This window comes from Oreochromis aureus, linkage group 20, assembly GCF_013358895.1.
Source record: "Oreochromis aureus strain Israel breed Guangdong linkage group 20, ZZ_aureus, whole genome shotgun sequence".
NCBI classification, from domain to species: Eukaryota; Metazoa; Chordata; class Actinopteri; order Cichliformes; family Cichlidae; genus Oreochromis; species Oreochromis aureus.
Genome location: NC_052961.1, coordinates 7,304,208 through 7,319,940, shown reverse-complemented (window position 1 = coordinate 7,319,940; position 15,733 = coordinate 7,304,208). Strand labels below are relative to the sequence as shown.

Below are 15,733 nucleotides of genomic sequence, written 5' to 3'. Positions count from 1 at the left end.
CCTGATTTTTACACTTTTTGCAGTGGGCAGTCCACCCCCTCTCTCGCGTCACCTAAACTGCGGCTTTGATATTGACATAAAAATACATTCAGAAAGGAGCCAAACATCCGTGAGGTGTTGTGGAACAAAAAATGCCAAAGAGAGTGAAGTTCATTTAGAAACCTGCACGAGTTTTCACGGAAAAGGAGGAGGCCGCTTCCAGCATGCATTCATGTATACTGGAAACTTTGGGGACTTAACGAGAACTTCAGAAAAACACCAAAACATCCCCCCCTCCTCAGCTTTTGCGTAACAGCGCTCCTTAAAATAATCATAGTTGTATTTTTGTTCTAATTACTGCCAAATGTTTTCGTTTCACTCCTCAAACAGCCATTATTTAAAAGAAAAAAGAAAAAAAAAAAAAGGAAACAGTAACATTGGTCATTAGGTATGTGGGAAGATTTTAGAATTTAATTGTTGCACGTGGCAATTGGAAGAATAAAACAAAGACTCCTGAATTTTAATGCGAATTTATTTTCTCACATGTTGGAGATAATTATTCCTATATATTTTCTATGTACAATTTTTATTTATTCAAACTCACCATGCTATTTAATTTTCATTACAGTAGTTACAGTCATCCAAGTATAAAGTAAATGTTTTGTTTGGGTGCTGTCCATGGTGCTGATTCCTAATTACATAACTTGATGATCGACAACACATTTTGTTATCTGTACCACAGTTAAATGTACATGAAGGCCCAGGTTAAGAGTGACAATGAAAACCCATCTACATCTACAATTTTATTCTTGCCTTCAGCTCAAGACAAAGTGCATTATTACTGTCTATAAATCATTTGTAAACACTGTGTGCTTTCAGAAAAGAAAACCACATTAAGTCTGATAAGACAGAAATATTCCACAGACATCCTGAAAACAGAGCCAGCTGTAGGTTATGCCCTTTTCACTCATTCGTTGTGCTTCGGTGTTGATGTAGTCCCGTGTCTAGCATCACCTCTTCAGCTTCAAAGACCTCCTGACTTCTATTTTCCCACACTCAGCTTTGACTGGAGTGCATCTCTAAAATTTAGTGAAGCTTATCAGTAGTAACAAATCCAGTTTCACATAACTCAGTTTCCCAGCAAACAGTGTTTATATGTGGTCAGGAACAGTCTGCAGAGCTTCCTCTGGTTTTCTGCTGACGTTGACATTCTGCAAAAACAAAAGCAACAAAAGAATCTTTCAAGACTGAAGTGGAAGTTACTGAAAAACAGAACGATGAATCAGATCTAACTTTAGTACGAGTAGTATGTAGTATTACCATTTATCAATAAGTTCAATGTAAGTGAAAAAGGGATAATTAAGCAAAAGCATTGTTTCTTCACAACTGCACACATATTTATTTAATCAGTACATACAAATGATACAACTTTACTTCCACAGATGAATTATTGGCAAAGCTAAGTATTACAACAAATGTGCAGTTATGTAAACTCACCATTGGCCTCTCTCTGTGTGTGTTGACAGCTTCAATATTGAGGAAAAATGGCTCAACCTTACATCCTACAAATGAAGATGTAAGAAAAAGATTTACATAGAATGAATATGCAATACACTAAAGATGGGATATCATATATCATATATTACCACCTACCGTAGGCTATCGGTGTGAGTTTGAGCACAGTGTGAAGAGGGCATCTTAGATAAGGCAGCTCATCTTCAGAGAGACAAATGTAAATATTAGAAGAAGTGTTTGTGGAATTAAAAAAATATCAGAAACTTTTGTATATTGTATCACATGTCTGTGCACAGTATGAGCATTTTTTTTGTTCTACCTGCAGGTTTGTCAAGGAAATAGGCTAACAGGCAGCGCATCACAGCTTGGTGGCAAATGACCAAAACATTTTCCTGCCTCTCGAGCTCCATGATGACTGGCTCTAGACGATGGACTAGATCCTCATAGGACTGGACAAAAGACATCATTTCAAAAGCTTTTACACAAGACGCAGACCCTAACCCAGGCTCATTTTATTCTGAGTCTCTTAAGGTACATTTTTCCGGAAATGTTAGGGACACAAATTGTATAGCTAAAAAGTATTTCTTCAATGTGCAAACTACTTCTGGTAAGCTGCTCACTGGCCAACAGAGAAAAGTATTTGTACTGGAAAGATTCCAGGTGTCAGCAGTGTGTTTATTAAAATCACAGTTATGCTTGCTTGGTTACTTAAAATATATTTCTAAAGCTCATTCAGAGCAGGGCTTACCTCACCCTTTGGGTACCGATAGCGATATTTGTCCTGGTCTCTCAGTGCAAATTCTTCTGGGAAATTCTCCTGAATTTCCTCATAAGTTAGTTCTTCACATACACCCTTAGTGGGAAAAATATAACATGAAGATCTTTTTTGCAAGTGTGCCATGGCATAAAAGCACAAAACCTCTTAGGTATTGAAATTTCAGTATCTTGGAGATTTTAATCGCAGATTAAGATTAAAATTATAACATCCAGGCTAACAACTTAGAAAAAGTAGTGATGTGAGCAAAATGCAAAGTGTATAACTGTACAATAGCAACATTTCCTTACTAGCACCAAGTACACAGTGAAGCTCATAGTGATGCCAGTAACCACGTTTGCAATTTACATTTTGGACTGAAGATGGCGCTAGAGGATAAACACTGTTGTTGCAGCTCACCTGTCAAGACACTTGATCAAATATTCATATATGTTACACTCAAAATTGCCTCTTCTGCAAACTTAAAACATCTGCGGATAATTTTATAATGGTTTTAATATATTTTGGTCTATTACAGACTGAACCAAAGGAAAAAACATACTGTCTATGTAATCATATCAACTATCCAAGCATTAGAAAAACAAAATGAATCATTTATTAGAATAATTGAATTAGTGTTGCTGAGGTATTATTGTTTTATAACTCACCGCATCTATCTCATTAAGTGCCTTCCACTGTTCATACTGGACTCCCAGAGCCTCTGCAGTCTGGACGGTCCTCTTCATGTGACTCGTCCACACCTTGAGGTCACTGATTTTCTGTCCCTTGATGAAGGTCGCCAGGGCACTAGCATACTAAAGAGAAAGAGTATGATTCATAAAATGATTAAAAAAGCTAGTTGACCTTTTAGGAAATGGACTGGCATTTATACCACATTTTTGCAATTTTACTCACCACATGAAATGCTTAAGATTACAAACCACAGATAACTAATTTTGCTGCTTCAGAAAATGTCAATTTTTTATATGTCTTTATTTGTCAGCCTAATTACCTTTTGCCCTCTAGGGGATAAGCCCGTGTCTCCACCAATCCGACCTAACAGGTTGAGTTCGCTCTCTCCGTGGCGGCTCAGGTAGATGGATCTCGGTGTGACGTGTATGTTCATGAGGTAGTAAACTATTCTGCTCTGAATGTGGTCCTGGACCCGGTTCACAAGGTATCTACTTCCCACATCAAAGATCTTTATGTAGGAGAGTTTCCTGATCAAATTTATGGCATTGAAGATAAAAAAAAACTTAAAATTAATGTCAAAAGTCAAGGAAGTATTTGTTATGCATTCTTATCTTCACTGGAAGAAAGGTGTCATAGGTCGCACCTGTCTTTCTCATCATCTATAGGCATGTAGCTTGCCCTGTAACAGTCGATGCGCTGGATGAAGTCTTCCATGGCTTCATCTATGTCACGGTCTGCATAATCAGGGCTGCCGAATTTTACTTGCTGAAAAGAAAAAATTGCACAACAGCTTCTGTAAATACTGAAGTCTACACACAAAAAGGTTATAGCATAAATGTGCTTCTCACCTTGATATTCTCTGCAATGATTTCTGGGTCATCACAGATGGATTCCACGAAGAACACCTGCATTCAAGAAGTCAGTTGAAAAAAGTATTTTTACATCATGAGTAAATACAGTATAGTTAGTGGTTAGCATAAAGGAACCACATGGTAAGTGTTGATATAACTCTGTACAAAAATCACAGGAACTGACATTATTAAGTTGGTAGGTCAATATGATTCTTTGGACTTGACAGTAAATACAACGCTACAATACCCAGATGCTCAGCTTCCAGAAACACAAGGTAACAGCTAGCCTGGCTTTTCTCTAAGGCATACACAAAAAATATATCCAAATAAATATTTAGGTTATTATACTCTTAGCTTTTAAACTAAAGCAATATATGATGTTTTTAGTTGTGCAGGATTGCCTCCATTGCTAGACTCAACCACTGCCACAGCTAAAAAAAATTACCTCACATTGACTATGGCTGTATATGCACTGATCATCTAAACAGGTAAAACAGTATTACGCCATAAAATCGTTTTCTTTAATGCCTTTTTTTTTTTTTGTTTTTTTATGTGAAGAAAAATAGTTTTAGGATAAAAAAAAATAAAAACTCTAGTGTATGATTTTAGGCCTGGTGGACTTTTGGGCTTGTAATACACGGGCAAAAATCCTGTAGTGACCTTTAGCTTACCTAAGCTAACTGGTTGTGATACATGACTTTGATTCATGAATATATAGTGACAGAAGATTTATTTTATTTTATTTATTCCATTCTAAACAAGAAACCCCCCAAATAATTGCTTTAAATAGCCTTTTAACACTTACCTTGTAGCCCATTTCCATTGCAAAACTAAGAATGATTGCCCTCCTCTCTCTTGTGGTGTTTGTAGCATCAAACACCTGCATGAGACAGGACACAGGTGTTATCATATGGTAACAGTGACATAATTAGGTTGTACAGTATAGATGCCATATATTTCACATTTTTGCTCTTACAATGATAAGAAAAAAAATAGATAGAGAACGTTTTTTCAAAATCAGAAGGACAGTTTTAGTTGTCCTCTTACTCACGGCTACTTGCCCCTGTTCCTTTGTGAAGTACAAAGCAACATCTTTGAGTGCAGCTGCTGCACAGGCCCTGTGAGAGAAGTGACACTCGTATATGCAAAGGGACAAAAACTGCAAAAATATGAATGATTGATGAGTGTAGTGTGAAAATGAAGACAAATCAAATCTGTCACACCATGATTTTACAAAATTCTCTTCAGTTATTTACATACTGTTACAGAAGCCCATATTAAAAATGGCCAGTCTGTTGTTTTAAATGAGTTTAACAGGTCCACCTTTGAGTAGTTTATCTTTAGTGTACTTACTTGCGAATCTTCATGGCTTCCTCATTATCAGGTTTGAAGAACTCAAAGTTTTTATAGATCTTGACGGCCTCCCTGCGGTACTGGCCCACGTTAAACACTGATGGAGTTGATAAACAGAGATAAATTAACTGTTTCGTTCTGACACTTATATGATTAGGATTCAAGAATTCACTTGGAAAACTGACTTTTTGTTGGAACCCCGATCCAGTTCAGGTAACGAGTGAGCTTCTTGGAAATGTATGTCTTCCCTCTGGCTGGCAATCCAACCATCACAATCATTGTGGGAGAGTTACAGAACTGAGGCACAGAGGCTGAGAACAAAGTAAACACACAAAAAACATAACGAATTCTTTCAGGTACACTTGGGACTTGTGAGCTGACTGCATTATTCAGCATTAGAGCATCTGTTTCATGTTCAGTGGGTCACATGCAATCTAGAACATGTCTCTGGCTGCTGAGGTCGTTTTCATTAACAGAGAGAATAAGAGCTTCACAGTGCTGCTCAAATGTCAAGTTTGTGGTTGGTGTAGTAAGTTGCACGGGTTTGGTGTGTGTGCACAAAACAACTGCCCAACTGACCACAAAAAATCAAACGGACACAAAAGCAGAACAGAAATTAAATAAAACTTTAGAAAAGTGAAGATTTATAAATGACAGGTCTCTCCTCTTTAGGTTGTCACATCTTAGAAGCAACCAGAGAAGCACACTGCACCATACGGCTGACAGGACAAGATGCCTTTAATCTCCAAGTATGTTCAGATGTCCCTGCATGTTGTTAAAGCTCAGCTCAGCTACTGCAACAATTTCCAAGTGTAACAACATTAATCTCACTGGAAAAACCTAAATTGGTTTAGACTTTGTAACCTATTATTTATGAAGGAGCAGTGAGCAAAGGAAAACTTCATTAGGTGCCTTTATAAATGCATCTTACCTTACCAAGGAATGGTCCAGTAGTCTCAATACTACTGTGTCTCAAAGTTCAGTAATTTATAACGTAGACTGCTTTGTTGCTTGCCGGCTAGCTGTACCCCAACAAGTACCCGGATGGCCTGTGCATATGTCCATATGAGGACATGGAAAGAGTTAGCCTCCAGACTGTTCGATTATGAATGGAGTATGCAGTGTCAGCAAAATGCTCAAAGGACCATGCCAGACACTGAACTGAGAGCCAACTCAGACCTGGTTTGGTCTAGGCTGGCTGTAATCCCATCGCTGTGTCTATGTCTATGTCTCTCTCACACTGCTGTCTTTCTACGCGTCTCCCCTGAAAGGCCTGAGCTCAGTTCAAAATTAACAGGAGAGAAAGATTAGAGTGTAAAACAGACTTATGACTGCTGGACGTCTTGATGCTGATGAAAGCTTCTGCTGGAGCAAGAAATAAGTTGAAGCAGAGGCAGAACAAACAGCAGGGAAGATAATGCACTGTAATCTCATACTCAAAGTGAGACAGGCTTTTACTAAACTTACACCCTCTCCTGCGGTTCAAGTTGCCTCCAGTCCATGGCACCCAGATCTTGAGCAGAGGTGTCTGTGTAAGATTTTTATGCTCTGTGGATATATTAATTGCCAAAGCCATGTGGCCTGTGAAGCAGGTCGAGGAGTTAACAACAGAGACACACAGTCCTGTGATCTGTGTGCATATGTGTGCCGCACTGAACACTAACTACTGCAGGTCAGGTGACAGTTGCTAAGGAGAAGTAAGCTACTTGGTAGGCAGGAGGGGGAGGAACTGAGGCCATGCTGCTTGTCTGCCTCTCCATCTGTTTCATGATTTAAAAGGCCTGAGAGAAGCTGCCAAAATCTCTGCTGTACAGTCAAACAGCAGGGAAGCAAACAAATCCAGTGTATTGTACATCTGGTGAGGAGAGACAGCTAGCTTTTAGTCAGAGAGCTACAACTGTGAAGAGAGACAGATGAAGGAAGCGCTGGTGTAACAGAAGGACCCTCATGAATTCAGATGAGCTGAGCACTTGGTGCTGCTGCACAAGCTGTATAAAAAGCACAGTGCCAGTCTTCTCCTTTCTTACCACTAGGTGGCAGTTTAGGCCTTTGACCTTCTGTGTAGTTGCTCATAATCAAAACAGTCAAAATTTCAAATAATTAAATAATTCCATATAAGCCAACAACAACGATTCCACAGCACTAACCACCACTGCTCTGCCTAATTTAGGCCAAATAGATTTTATTCGTATAGCACCAGTTCATATCAACAGTCATCTAAAAGTTATTTATATTATGGCTAAAGAATGCACAAAAGTAGACAACATTAGACAGATCACATTACCCCTATGAGCAAGTATTTGGTGATGGTGGAAAGGGGGGACTCTTCAATAGTAAGGGGCTTCAGACAGAAGTGGGAGGGGCATCCTACCTTAACACTTTCGAAGTTGAGTGGGAAGCGAAGATACAAAGAAGAGCTTTGAAGTGCAAACAACAAAGGCAACACAATGAAGTAAACATAAACTACGTGTGTTTTGAAAAAAAGTCACTCACTTCCTGTCAAAGGGTAATTAAAGGTTGCATAAGAAGAATGAGTGTGCCTGTATGCGGTTGGAAAAATCACTTTCTTGAGCTATGAATCATTCAAGCATACAAAAAGCACCGAACTCAAAGGATAAATCAGTGTTGTGTCCACCAATAACAGAAAACAAAGCAATTTAAATTGTATCTTAAGGTACTTTTTTCTAGCATGTCACAAAACATAATTTGGTCCCATTTCTTTGGTTGAATCTCTGAAAAATGGCAAATATAACACAGTTTGATAGGCATTAAATAACACTTTTGTATCAACAATGTGATTCTCACAGAGTTATTAGCTGAAAACCTGGAATATCACAGCATGATGTGCAGTACGTTCTCAAAGAATTTGAGGAAACCTGAAAAATGACAAAAAGAAGTGACAGGCCTAAAAAAGTATACAAGACATAAGCAGTATCTCAAATCCAGGTCTTTAAGAAATAGGAAAGAAAGACCTGAGATGGGACCTGAGAGGTGCATATGATCAATCAGATGTACTATTCCCTAAAGCCTCATCAGAAATGTTCTCAGTGGAAGAGCAGCTGTTAAGAAGCAGTTTTTAAAGAAGGCAAACAAGGAGAAAATGCATGTAAATTATTGTCAATATGTATTGAGGAGATCAGGAGAGCAGTACAGCAGTGAGTGCTTACAACCTTCTGTAAAACACAGTCAAGGCATTTCAGCTAGACTCTTTGAATTATGAACCCAGAAAAGTTCCATTGCATTTTAATCCACCATGTAAAACCATCTAGAAAGCATCTGATTGGCAAGGGGTTTGTTTTTGTTAGCATGGCAATAATCCCAAACACATGGATATCTGGATAGAAAAACAGACAATCAAACACTGTCAGTCATGGACTGGCCTCCTTAGGGCCCAGGCCTTATTACTATTGAAGCATTATGAGATCATCTTGACAGACAACAGAACCAAAGGTCTTCAAGAAGTCTGGAGAACTATTCCTGAAAACTCCTTAAAGAATAACAAGAAAGCTGCCTGAGAGAGCTCAGGCTGTGTTAGTAAGAATAAATGTGATCACACCAGACATTCATTTTCAAGGTCATTCAAATTGTGCAAAGTCTGTTTTTGCATTTTATGCTGTACTTTTATGTTTGTTTGCACATACTTCAATAAATAAAAATAAACTAATGCACCTATTTCCCACTTACCTAGCAAATATATAAAGAAATGAGGGGTGGCTCATTCTTGCACAGTACTATACATCCAGAGTTCAGCTAAGACGGTGTAGTACATTCATGGTGCTCCAGGGTAAATAAACTTTTTATATCCATTGTTATTACTTGTTTTAATGATCTGTCAGGTGATGGTAATAAAAAAAACAAGTTGCGCTGCAGAGTTGGAGACAATTGCTTTGAATGATCCCCTGTGGCTTTCAGTTTCTCTTCTCAGTGCAACAGTAGCTCCTTATGTGTGCTGTTACTCCAAATCTCATTTCAAGTGTCGAGAAAAAGACAACCTGCAAGTTTTGAGCAGAGCACTTGAGCAAAACTTTGCACCACTGCATACATAAACCAAAGTGGAGTAATTTAATACACATTTGAGATACTCGGTCAGGCCGTTATTGCAGTCGGCTTCATTTGCTGCTTGTTTGTGGGCCTCTTGCCATTCATTTTTTTGTTAAATAACTGAAATATTACATGACAAACTTGGCCATTGAACATCCTGTTTCTGCCTTGAAAATCTCTTGGGTTTGGTTTGCAGTGTGCTTTGGCTCATTATCCATTATTGCACTGTGATGGACTCTCCAATTAGTTTTGCCTCATTTTGCTGAATCTGAACAGAGAGTATAGGCCTGTCCACCTCAGAATTCCTTCTACTTCTACTATCAGCAGTCCTATCGACAATAAACATTAGTGACCCCAAGTTGTCTTTTGTGGTATTTCAAGGCTTTTGGTGTTGCTGAGCTGATCAGTGCACCCTTTATAAGAATATATCAGCCAGCCAGATTTTAAAACTCCTTAAGTTTGTGCTATCACTTCATTAGATTTACTTTTGTTTATCAGTCTTATTAGGTGTCATATTTGAAATTACAAGAAAAAGCTATAAAATACAAATCTGACACTTTAAATCAAGTTCAGATATTTTGTCAGATTTATCTGTCATGTAATGAACAGGGAACAGGTCTCACCTGCCTATGAAACCGCTTGTCAATCAACTGCCAATCAATTTTGAGCCTCTGAAAAAAAGTGTACTTTACACAGTGTACTGTGAAAATCCTCCCTGCCATCATTAGCCACTCATGACATTTGCTTGCAACACTTGCACAAGTCCAAGTACTCAAACCTTAATGTCAACTACTCAAACTTCAGAGAACATCGTGACCCAGTTCTGGACCATGTTTAAAGGGCAGCTAGCCTTGAGATAAGCTCAACAGAAGGAACATACTATTCTATTGGCTGTTCTCCCTGGTAGGAGTTTAAGAGGTACTTCCAAAAACAACGGCCATGCAGGATTGGAGCGCTTTATAATGTTTCTTTATCCTTCATCCAACTTAAAAGAAGTCATTTAACATGTTAGAAAATTACACCAAATAGTAAAAAATTTGAATATAATAATAATCTCTCCATGATCTCTGTGATAACGCTCACTGATCACTTATTTGTGAGCTTGTTTTAGTTTCTGTTTTACTTTCTTGTTTACCTGTTCAAGTGCATGAGCCTTTTATTATCTCATAACTTTACTTCACTTCTTTGTTACTCACTCATGATCACTTTATTACCTATAAACAAGGCAACTGATGATGGTATAGAACAACAATAAAGTAAGCTACAAACGCAATTTCTCATTGTTTGTGGGCGATTTGTATTCTTATTTTCATTTAAAATGGAAGTTGATTCATTGATTCGTATGAACACATTAAATTTTTTGCTCATAATTATGTTGCATTCAGTATGTCCGTGTTGTTGAATCACATATTAATAGAGATTTTCTTGCAGTATTTCGTCTGGGTATTGCTAAGACACATGCTCTCTTTAAAGGTAGTTAATCTGTGATCTCACCTGCGCTATCATGTCTTCGGAGCCTCGCGTGTTCAAGCTGGGGAAGCTCCATTCTGTGCAACACTCCAACAAAACAACCAACAGACCATCAGCACAATCAACAGACAGGATTATGTGGTCAGTGGCAACAGGACTACTGCTCTTTTTAAAGAACCTGAACAGAGTGCCAAAGTATTTTCAGCTCACCGCCACTCCCACTCTTCGGAGTCCTCAACATGCTGACATATGATAGCAGCACACTGGGCTTGTCCTTTGCCATTTGCCAGGGCCAGAGTTCACAACAAACATAATGAAAGGGGAAGCAGCACTCAGAGGATGCATCATAATAAGTGCAAAGGTCATTGAGATGGTAGTTGCTGTTTTGCAAATGAAGATATGGCAGCATTCATGTCAAATTGCTATCTCTTATCACGCACGTCTGATTTACAGGGAAAAAGCCTGGGAGATCATCAGGGAGATCATTGTCGTCGACTGTGTGATATATGTTCGGCCTCACTGGGCTTGTTGGGCCACTGGAAGCAGTGGGATAATGTGATATTTATATAAAACCCAGACTTGAACATGAGATAAGTCTTTAAAGCCTACCCAACATTATGTTATCTAATTTTCTATCCATCCATCAATACATTTTCTTCCACTTATCCAGGGCAGGGTTGCGGGGGCAGCAGCATAGGGAGAGAAGCCCAGACATCCTTACAACCTCCTCCAGCTTGTCCAGGGGAAAACCAAAGAATTCCCAGGGCAGCCAAGAAATATAATCTCTCCAGCTTGTCCTGGGTCTCCCCCAAACACCTCACATAGGAGGCGCCCAGAATTTTCTTGAGGCAGTCCGAAAGTCTTTTTCCATGGCCTCTCTGAACTCCTCCCACACTCAAGTTTTTGCTCCAGCGTCTGCCCGAGTTGCATTCTGCTTTGCCTGTTGGTACCTATCTGCTGCCTCCGAAGTGCCACATGCTAACCAAGCCCGATAGGTCTGTCCAGTATCCCCCTCTGCCAGCTGATCCAACTCACCACCAGGTGGTGATCAGTTGACAGTTGTGCACCTCTCTTCACCTGAGTGTCCAGAACATACAGCCCAAACAACCCTTATCTTTGAACATGGTGTTTGTTATGGACAGTGGGGTTTGCACAGAAGTCCAGTAATAGAACACAACTTGGATTCAGGTCTGGCAGGCCATCCCTCCCGATCACAGTCCTCCAGGTCTAACAGTTTTTGCCCACACGAGTGTTGAAATCTCCCAGCAAAACGACAGAGTCTCCAGGTGGAGCACCCTAACGCACCCTGCCCGGGGTCTTCAAGAAGGCTGGGCACTCTGGATCGTAGTTTGGCGCATAAGTGCAGTCAACAGTCAGGACCCGTTCCCTGACCTGAAGGCAAAGGGAACAAACCCTGTCGTCCGCTGGGAAAAACCCCAATGTACAGGCAGCAAGCCGAGGGGATACTAAAATACCCACCCCAGCCTGCCACCTCTAAACAAGGGCAACTCCAGTATGAGACAGAGTCCAGCCCCTCACCAGAAGACTGTTTCCAGAGCCCAAGATGTGAGTTGAGTTCGATTGTGTCTAGCTGGTACCTCTCAACCTTACGCACTAACTCAGACTCTTTTCCCACCAGAGGGGTTACATTCCATGTCCCAATTGCGAGTCTTGGTAACAGGGGATTGATCTGCCAGGGTCTGCCCCCGCCACCGCCCAATAAGCATTGCACGCAGCCCCTTTGCCTTCTGCGGGTGGTAGGCCTACAGGAGGGTGGGCCCATGTTTTTCGGGCTGTGCCTGGCCGGGCCACATGGACTAAGGCCCAGGCACCCTAGGCCTGGCTCCAGGGTGGGGTCCCGGTAGGGGTGAACAGTTTGCTCGATCTTCATGTCACAGGGGTTTTTGAACTGTCTAGCAACTAGAAAAAAGGGTGCAGGGCGAACACATAGAGACAGACAACCATACACACCTATGGTCAGTTTAAAATCACTAATAAACCTAATGCTGTGCATGTCTTTGGTTGGAGGGAAGAAGCCTGAGTAGCCAGAGAAGCCACACAGACCCAGGGAAGTGGTTGATGGCCACTCCACACCTAAATGTGTGCTCTTTGCAATAATCTGGTTTAGGATTGCCTTGGAGATAACATTATTAGTGCGCTGTTATCCTTGTACAATGCCAAGCACTCAAATACAGATGTCTGGGGCATCGAGTCATAAGCTTTCTTCTAGTCAATCCAGGCGGTGCTTAGGTTGATCTGCCTGGTCTTAGAGTCCTGTCGTACTTTATCAACCTGGTGAAATGAGAAGCTGGTGCTTTGGTCCTCTGGTGTTATTTCCAATACCCTGCTAATCTGTAGTCATGTATTGACTCATGTGCCTACTTACCTAGTTTTCTTTGATACCCGAGAGGAACTTTCATTTTGTGGAGGCAGGCAATCGGTCAGTAGTTTGATAATTTTGTAGCCTTGTGTGTATCCTTAATAATCATAATTATTGTCCTGTGTTACCCCCTCTAAATTAGTACCCGCTGTTAGCAAAACCCTTATATATGCTGTCAGGTGTTCATGGAGTGCTGCTAGCATCTTCAGTCAGTACGTGTGAGTTATGCCAGGTCCTGGTCCAGCTCTTCATACCAGACCCATTGCCAGAGACTCAGCCTTTGTGTTGCTGAGTAGTTCTTCATCTGGGAGGTTGGTGTGGTCTGCTCTTAGGTCTATTTACATTTTAGGAACGTCATCTAGAAATGATTTTACTTTAAGTATAAAGTAAATATAAGAATTTAATTTTTTTAAACAAGGCCATAGGATTGTCTTGATACAGACTGGCTTGGAGATAACATTTCATTTTCAACACTGCCTTGGAGATAACAAACAAACAAACAAACAAACAAACAAACAAACAAACAAACAAACTTTAAACTGTATTTCACACCTGAGAGCTTATGAACCCATGAGAAACAGCACATAGGTATTTGTGGGTTTGTCCACAAGCTTCTCTCAGTGACCCCATGTCATAGAGTGTGGTTTACAGGAAGTGTAACTGAAGTTTTCTCATATCTACTTTTCATTTACAGAAAACAGCAAATAGCAAAAACACAAATATAATCAGAATAATGTGAATAACATATTTTTGTGTTTAAACTGTCATTCTAACATTGATTCTAACTTTTTATTATCAATTACTGTCAATTCCGGTTCAGTGTAAACTTCCTTTGCGGCGCCAGCATGTATTTATTGTCACAATATTTATGTATGCCTGGATTTCCTCACCCTGATCAGACATCTAATAAGAAATTTACAGAAGACACACACTAATGGGCCTTCCTACGCACCAAGTTGTCATACTGGCCTAAGATGAGAGTTATGAGTAGAACTGGCACACCATGATACATATCTTGGTACATGCAAAGCCATTTACCATGTTAAAAAACCTTGCTTTTAGGTTGACCTATTACAGGGAGTGCAGAATTATTAGGCAAGTTGTATTTTTGAGGAATAATTTTATTATTGAACAACAACCATGTTCTCAATGAACCCAAAAAACTCATTAATATCAAAGCTGAATGTTTTTGGATATCTGTGTGTGCAGGTGACTATTACTGTGCATAATTATTAGGCAACTTAACAAAAAACAAATATATACCCATTTCAATGATTTATTTTTCCCAGTGAAACCAATATAACATCTCCACATTCACAAATATACATTTCTGACATTCAAAAACAAAACAAAAACAAATCAGCGACCAATATAGCCACCTTTCTTTGCAAGGACACTCAAAAGCCTGCCATCCATGGATCCTGTCAGTGTTTTGATCTGTTCACCATCAACATTGCGTGCAGCAGCAACCACAGCCTCCCAGACACTGTTCAGAGAGGTGTACTGTTTTCCCTACTTGTAAATCTCACATTTGATGATGGACCACAGGTTCTCAATGGGGTTCAGATCAGGTGAACAAGGAGGCCATGTCATTAGTTTTCTTCTTTTATACCCTTTCTTGCCAGCCACGCTGTGGAGTACTTGGACGCGTGTGATGGAGCATTGTCCTGCATGAAAATCATGTTTTTCTTGAAGGATGCAGACTTCTTCCTGTACCACTGCTTGAAGAAGGTGTCTTTCAGAAACTGGCAGTAGGACTGGGAGTTGAGCTTGACTCCATCCTCAACCCGAAAAGGCCCCACAAGCTCATCTTTGATGATACCAGCCCAAACCAGTACTCCACCTCCACCTTGCTGGCGTCTGAGTCGGACTGGAGCTCTCTGCCCTTTACCAATCCAGCCACGGGCCCATCCATCTGGCCCATCAAGACTCACTCTCATTTCATCAGTCCATAAAACCTTAGAAAAATCAGTCTTGAGATATTTCTTGGCCCAGTCTTGACGTTTCAGCTTGTGTGTCTTGTTCAGTGGTGGTCGTCTTTCAGCCTTTCTTACCTTGGCCATGTCTCTGAGTATTGCACACCTTGTGCTTTTGGGCACTCCAGTGATGTTGCAGCTCTGAAATATGGCCAAACTGGTGGCAAGTGGCATCTTGGCAGCTGCACGCTTGACTTTTCTCAGTTCATGGGCAGTTATTTTGCGCCTTGGTTTTTCCACACGCTTCTTGCGACCCTGTTGACTATTTTGAATGAAACGCTTGATTGTTCGATGATCAAGCTTCAGAAGCTTTGCAATTTTAAGACTGCTGCATCCCTCTGCAAGATATCTCACTATTTTTGACTTTTCTGAGCCTGTCAAGTCCTTCTTTTGACCCATTTTGCCAAAGGAAAGGAAGTTGCCTAATAATTATGCACACCTGATATAGGGTGTTGATGTCATTAGACCACACCCCTTCTCATTACAGAGATGCACATCACCTAATATGCTTAATTGGTAGTAGGCTTTCGAGCCTATACAGCTTGGAGTAAGACAACATGCATGAAGAGGATGATGTGGACAAAATACTCATTTGCCTAATAATTCTGCACTCCCTGTATATAATTCTGAGGTCTTTTCCCAACATGTTACTCAGCAGCATCCCAGCGGTTTGCATCAGCAAACAGCTTATCAAGCAACTGCCCATTTGCCCAATAACTGG

At 40.3% G+C, this 15,733-nt stretch overlaps 1 protein-coding gene across 3 annotated transcripts; it reads right to left on the bottom strand.

Moving 5' to 3' along the window:
* Positions 1-493: 493 nt before the first annotated feature.
* LOC116322004 (6-phosphofructo-2-kinase/fructose-2,6-bisphosphatase) lies at positions 494-10,895 on the bottom strand. Of its 3 annotated transcripts, none has more exons than XM_031741968.2 (14): positions 10,681-10,895; positions 5,331-5,456; positions 5,146-5,242; positions 4,844-4,910; positions 4,598-4,672; positions 3,790-3,846; positions 3,585-3,706; positions 3,261-3,468; positions 2,917-3,063; positions 2,243-2,347; positions 1,814-1,943; positions 1,633-1,695; positions 1,477-1,541; positions 494-1,190 (listed from the first exon to the last, which is right to left on the bottom strand). In XM_031741968.2, the coding sequence occupies exons 1-14, from the start codon at positions 10,730-10,732 to the stop codon at positions 1,131-1,133; spliced, it is 1,374 nt and encodes a 457-aa protein (XP_031597828.1). In that variant the 5' UTR covers positions 10,733-10,895; the 3' UTR covers positions 494-1,130. The 3 variants fall into 3 exon arrangements, with proteins under 3 accessions (XP_031597828.1, XP_039459995.1, XP_031597829.1); XM_039604061.1 differs by lacking the exon at positions 10,681-10,895 and adding an exon at positions 6,613-6,772; XM_031741969.2 differs by lacking the exons at positions 5,331-5,456; positions 10,681-10,895 and having other exon boundaries at positions 4,840-4,910; positions 5,146-5,197.
* Positions 10,896-15,733: the final 4,838 nt, after the last annotated feature.

Excerpts from the sequence above, each read along its gene's own strand:
- LOC116322004 (XM_039604061.1), bottom strand. The coding sequence starts at position 6,721 with ATGGCTTTGGCAATTAATATATCCACAGAGCATAAAAATCTTACACAG. Across the intron at positions 4,911-5,145 it reads GAAGCCATGAAGATTCGCAA|GGCCTGTGCAGCAGCTGCAC; the intron begins GTAAGTACACTA and ends CTTCTCTCACAG. Across the intron at positions 3,707-3,789 it reads TCATTGCAGAGAATATCAAG|CAAGTAAAATTCGGCAGCCC; the intron begins GTGAGAAGCACA and ends TTTTCTTTTCAG.